General features: G+C 33.5%; 1 protein-coding gene across 1 annotated transcript; it reads right to left on the reverse strand.

The window, feature by feature from the left end:
- Nucleotides 1-2,625: 2,625 nt before the first annotated feature.
- On the reverse strand, nucleotides 2,626-5,440 carry LOC120268591. The gene is made up of 4 exons (XM_039275920.1): nucleotides 5,075-5,440; nucleotides 4,463-4,987; nucleotides 2,752-2,883; nucleotides 2,626-2,637 (listed from the first exon to the last, which is right to left on the reverse strand). The coding sequence occupies exons 1-4, from the start codon at nucleotides 5,438-5,440 to the stop codon at nucleotides 2,626-2,628; spliced, it is 1,035 nt and encodes a 344-aa protein (XP_039131854.1).
- Nucleotides 5,441-6,577: the final 1,137 nt, after the last annotated feature.

Consider the following 6,577-nt stretch of genomic DNA (forward strand, 5'->3'; position numbering starts at 1 on the left):
GCCTAAAGGAGTCTGCAAAAATATTCCTTATTGACTAGAGTCTAGTTTCCCGATTGGAAGCATTAAACTTCTAATATATTCAAACTTCTCAAGGTTAGATTTGTTCTTAATTTATATATTTGATATTTACCAATGAAAATAAGACAATCAAATACTTACTTAAAATATTTAAAAAATAAATTTCTCTAATCATCCACTATAATTGAATTTAATTAAACAATTTAAAAATATTTTAAAAAAATTATGAATTAAATAAAGGGGTAACTTCACCTCCTCATCGATAGGGTTATCATACCACTCCCATATCCATCCAACAAAACATTCAAAAATGGATATTCAAAACTTTACATATCCTTATCTCTCTAACCAAACACCAAACAATCTTTATCCTTACTATTGAATCCCTCCAACCAAACACTTAAACATGGATATTTCCATCCATGGATATCCCCATCCATGGAATACAATATCCCACTATCCAAACACTACCTTAGAGCATTCAAAGAAGTTTGATATTTGTAAATACCAACATCAGATATGTATAAAGCATTAGAGTGTGCTCTACACATGGATATATTTTATGGTATATTATTACATATATAGAAATCTTGGAGCAATACTGTTGTACTTGACGAAGAAGAAAACATTGAAAAAATAATGTTTGTGTTCCAATTAGAAAATTGTATTAAACCTATTGATGAGAAGTAGCTTATAATTTGTGTTTCTTGTAATTTTAAATAAGAGTTTTTTTAAATGTTTGAAAATATTTTTAAAATTTTTTAAAATATGTCGTTAGATGGCAGCTTGGTTTTTGATATGGCAACTTTTAAATATAACTTTAAAAAAAAATTATGAAAATTAAAAAGTTAATTTGTAATAAAAAAATCATGCCAAGAGGGCATACATATTTTTTTTTCTCAAAATAACAGTTTTGTAAATGTTTAAATAGATTTTTTTTTAATTTTTAAAAATATATCTCAGATTAGATAAATTTATCCGGTTATATTCTTACAATGCAATCAATTTTCCCTCCAAAATTGTAATGTTGGTGGAAAAATTAAATGTTTAAAAAAATATTATTAAAAAAAAAGAACATCAATGGCTCTTTTTCACTTTTTCTTATGCTCAAGAACCATGAACCGGTACATTCTATTTTTAACTTTCCTCTTTTCTCTTTTTTGACTTTAAACTTCTAATTAATCTTGTTGGTTAGAATGGTTATTCTAACGTTTTATTCGCAAAAGGTTTTTTTTTTCTTTTTCTGAAATTATAGACAAGTTATGAGTTCATTTTTTTATTTAATAAAATGGCGAAAAATGGTGAAAAACACACAATAAATTACATTCCAAGTCATTATATTTCTAATTTTATTTTTCAAATATGCGGAGGTTGCACCGGAGGAGGGCATAGATTTTTTTTTTTCAAAATAACAGTTTTTTAAATATTTAAAAATGCATTTTAAAATTTAAAAAATATATCGTTACATCGGGCAACTTTTAATTGTATTTTTTTAAAAAAATCATGAAAATGACAAGAAAATTTGTGGAAATAACTGCGCAACTTTTACATCGGGCTTGTTTGGTTCGGAAGTGGGGTACCGAAGTGATGGAAGTAGGAAGTGGTTACTTCAGTAGAAGTGGGGATTTCGGCTGGAGGTGTCTATTTCCATGTGTTTGGTTAGGAGGGAAAATATCACATCAGTGACCACTTCAGGTGTTTGGATGGTAGAAGTGAAAATCTTGAAAATGTGACTTCACCAGTTCCTTGTGTTTGGTAACACCGAAGTGGGGTTATGATCACCACTTCGGTGAGGAGGGGTGAGCTTACCCCATGTTTGTTAGGGATGTTATAAATTATTTGAAAATGTTAAAATAGTAATTAAAAAAAATCACCCCTTCAATATTTATTTAAGTTATTTAAGTTTTTTTAATCCAAAAATTAAAAGTATGCTACAAATGGTTTATAAATATAACAAACATTTCATAAATTGGGTTAATTTAACTTTGCAATATTAAAATATTTTTTTCTTAATTCAATATTTAGGTATGTGATTTTTTTTTTAATCAAAAAATTAAAAGTATGCTATGAATGTTTTATGAATACAACAAACATTTCATAAATTGGGTTAATTTAACTTTGCAATATTAATTTTTTTTTCTTAAATTAGGAAATTTGTGGTATTTAATTTTTCCTTAACCAAAAAATTAAAAGTATGCTACGAATGTTTTTATGAATATAACAAACATTGTATAAATTGGATTAATTTAACTTTGCAATAGTAAATTTTTTTTCTTTAATTCGAAATGTAAGTTATTTAATTTTTTTTAATCAAGAAATCAATAACTTTCCAATATTTACAATTATTTTTTTTTTTTTCTTGAACTCAAAATTAAAGTTATTGAAGTTGTTGAACTCTTTTATAACTTTGATCCGAAAATTAAAGTTTAACATGTGTTATCAATATTCCGGTTTATTACAATTTGTTTTTTAAAGTTTTTCCTATTGATAAATTGAAAGATCAAGAATTGAAAAAACCATAAAGAGAACTTTTGAACATTGGTTGTTATGCTTGCATACAAGCAAACACCCACAAAACTTGTACTATTATAACCAAGCAACATAAGTTTATACAGAGAGCTGCAAATATACACAGATTGTACATCACCCATGCCAACAATTAGGATATACAACTCCATCACCATGAAATTACAAGTTATCCGGTAAAAATCAAGAAAGTTTTTTTACGCAAACATTGAACTCATTCTCAGACGATCGAGAGAAGAAGAACATTCTCAGCACAATCAGCAAAGATTTCTTCCAAGCAAGCACTACTCCTCTCTTCCTCATGTCCTTCCGAGCGACCTCTGCAATAATATGATGCAACTATAAAGCAAACAAACTGACGGAAATTTAAATTAAGCTTGTTAAATAAGATAGTAAATTTCATTGTTCTGAAACCGATACTTCAGAACTACACATTCTTACAATCATTGAATTCAGCAAAAAAATATTTTGTAATCTCCCTGATCCATCCTGAATGCCCTAGAGCAGGAGCCTAATTGGAAACAAGTGAAAAGTAGATGCTAAGGAAGCTTAACTCAAGACTAGCGGCATTAAACACATGGATTTAACCAAAACTAACATGAAACAATGGTTGTTTTTTATGGCATGCTATGAAGTCTTTAAAACAAAAGGTCCAAATATTTCAGATATATAGAGAAAGAAATTCATCAAACAAATGATAATAAATACCTTTGATTGAAAGTGCTAGTGAGCACACACCAAAAGATGTAGTAGTGGATAAAGTTTGAATGAATTAATTTTAAGATCTACATGTGATTATCATGCTAGCATGTTTGACAACAGTGCCATTTGCTCTGGTCCTCTTAAACAAAGTAATCCACACATGCCAACCCCTTTGTTTGTACATCACCCAGATAAGAGAATCAATTCCGAACTATCTCTTCATTTAATTATCAACCAACTGAAGCATCAACAAATCAATGATTAGGAAAAAAACAACTTTGGCAAAAAAGTGGAAAATTGGACGCAGTTAAGGATATAAGAGTATGAGATTATTGATAAGGAAATAATTATCATCATATGCTGTATTTTACTGGAAAAAAAAATATGCTACCTTGTCGTAAATTTGTACAACGTGCCAATACATGCCTTTTCAGTTCCTCAATATTGACTGCCCTTCGAAGCAATTCGTGTTTGCTTGGCATGGCTCAGGTGGTAGCAATAGAAACAATTTAAGCACATTCATTGGCACATGTTCTTGAAAAAAAAACAACCAAAGGGACCAAATCCTATACAAGGTGGCTGCAATGGTGGCACTCTGTGCCGCCTGATTTCCCTACCACCCTTGTATAAATCCATTAAGAAAAAATAATCTCATGGAAAGGAGGTTTAAGCGAAAAAAATAAAATACTTATGAAACCCTAGAATACAAATAATGCATAAAAACAACAATGTAACACTACCTTGACACTCAAGCAAATTAGATGCGCAAAGGCTGCAAAAGATTGGCATCGAAGTGCCCCTCAATTTTGCCCCACCTGCGCTCCAATTTAAACTCTTGTGTCATATTAGAGAACAGAGCCTCAGTGCAATGTCACAATTTTCCTTTCATCATTGCCATCCTACATTACCTAAAATGAAATCCATAAAAACAAAGGAAATAAGTGCCAGAAAACCATGTTAGTGACAGACAAACATATATCCCAACCATGCAGAGCAACATAAAGATAAGCATGTCCAGACGAACATGAAAGCAAAAGACAAAACATGAAATGCATGAACAGATGCAATCACACCAAGGTGTCCAATGGTATGTTCACCCTTCACAAAACATGAGGCAGTCCTGATGCATGCAATGCACAACCATGCAATAAAATAACTGGTTACTAGAAGCAGGGTTCAGTCAAGTGAGGCCGAAGCAGTAGGTGCTGAATCAAACCATCCTGGATAGAAAAGTTTCTATCCAATCCTTCCTCAGGTCCATGTCCTTCACCATGAAGCCTCTTGCCTCAATCTCACGGAATTGCAGAAAATCAAACACCTGAACAAGTTCCTTCTTTTCAAAACCATCAACCTCCATAACCTTGGCATACAAGCTTTCTGTCCAGTGTGTGGGGTTTTTAATAGCAGATGCCATTTCTCCCACCACAACAATTAGATCACCCATTATTGAAGGATTTTTTGAACCCCTACTTGAGCATTGAGACCTTGGTGTTGATGAGGTTGCAGGGCTGCTCACAGTAGGTGGGGCAGAGTTCGCATCAGCAACATCATCACTTGGTTGTTCTATTGGTTCTTCATCAAAGTTGTTGTTATTATTGCCTTCGTGTTCTGAGTTTTCTCCCAAATCAGCGAACACAGACGTCGCGTACACGCCCGTTGCATTGTCCTCCCCACATATAACCCGCAATGACTCATAATGCTCAATTGGTTTGTTTATGAAAGCCTTTGCTGCCGGGTGTGCCTATATTACAGTGCCATACACGACAAGGTACAGATATAATCATGCTGCTATCATGCAAATAATACAAGTAAAGTCGGATCATGTTACCTCGATGTATGTTAAGGCAACCACGGGATCAAGGGTGATGGTCTTCGTGGCATCATCCCATCCGACACCACTGAGTTCTCTCACTTTCTTTATCTCCGCGTACCGTGATTTCAAAGTTCGATAATGATTTTTAATGTTCTCTACACTGAATTCAGTATTAAACCTAGCATTTACAACAACAGCAGCAAAGACAAATGCTACTCGTTTGAATGATTTGTCACATTTCAGCCTTTTTCGTACTTGTTCCAGCAGAATTGGGATCAAGAAGCTATCATATTCAGCCTTCCATCGCTTGTTAGGGGTACCGCGCTTGCTGCCAGAAGCCTTTGATGATGACTTCTCCGTCGTACGCTCAATGCCCTCCATCGTAGCTGGAATTCTATTAGAAAATCATAACTACGTAAGATTCTTAAATCTATCTGGTGTAAGCTGCTGCTTGTGCAGAACCATACACATCCATATCTCATATCATGGTTACGAATGAATTATGTTTCAAGGGAAAACAAAAGAAACTGCGGCGTCATTATATAGACAAGTGAATCATGAAAAAAAAACCAGACTATGACACTGTCAACCATGAAAACAGCAAAGGACATAATGATATGAACATACAATGGAATTAGGAAGCCAGAGAACAAGTGAATTAATGACATAATACTATGAAATAAACAAGGGAAATATCAATCGATAATACTATGAAGCTGTAAATGCATCAATAAATGGAAATAACAAAGGAATTATGAAAATAATCGGCAGGTGAAGATAAACACCTCAACAACTGAAGATGAAAAGATGTACTCTAGACATCATAGTCTAACGAAGCAAATCCATGCAGGGAAAAAAATTCAGGTAAAACAAACAGTTCACAAGGCAAACTTTTAATAATCAAAGAAAACCACTATAAGTCATCCACATATCGTTTGCTATCTTGTCTCTAAGTTCAATCCAAGCCCGATTCTCTTCCGGTTGTTCTCATTTGTGGCAGGGTCGTGTTGACATGATTTGCTCATCATTTTGTGTGCTTTCTTCATGCATCAACATATCATTTGGGTCAACACCTACTATATAGTTATGCAATATGCAACATGCAAGAACTAATTTAACTTGTGTCCTAAAAGGGAAGAAAGGGTGTGATGTAAGAATCTTGAAAGCGATTTTTTTCAAGATTGCGAAAAGCACGCTCTACACGAGACCGTAGCATCGAGTGTCGAAGGTTGAACAATTCCTTTTGGATTTGTTGGCGCCCTTCCATCGTGTTCTTTCGGGTGATACCTAACACCTCGATACGGTGCTATGAACCCTTGCATAGTAGTATAACCCGGGCGTCTACAAGATAATACTTCCCTACAATAATGACACACGTCAATTGTTCGTTCGTGTAATATTTTAATTCACTAGTACTCGGTCTCCTACCTTCTATCAATTTTAATCCTTCAGGTTGTGGTCTTGCTAGTGCATCTTTTAAAATAGTGAAGTCATTCGCTGATCCCTCCCAACCCTCCA

This window comes from Dioscorea cayenensis, chromosome 9 (assembly GCF_009730915.1).
Source record: "Dioscorea cayenensis subsp. rotundata cultivar TDr96_F1 chromosome 9, TDr96_F1_v2_PseudoChromosome.rev07_lg8_w22 25.fasta, whole genome shotgun sequence".
NCBI lineage: Eukaryota > Viridiplantae > Streptophyta > Magnoliopsida > Dioscoreales > Dioscoreaceae > Dioscorea > Dioscorea cayenensis.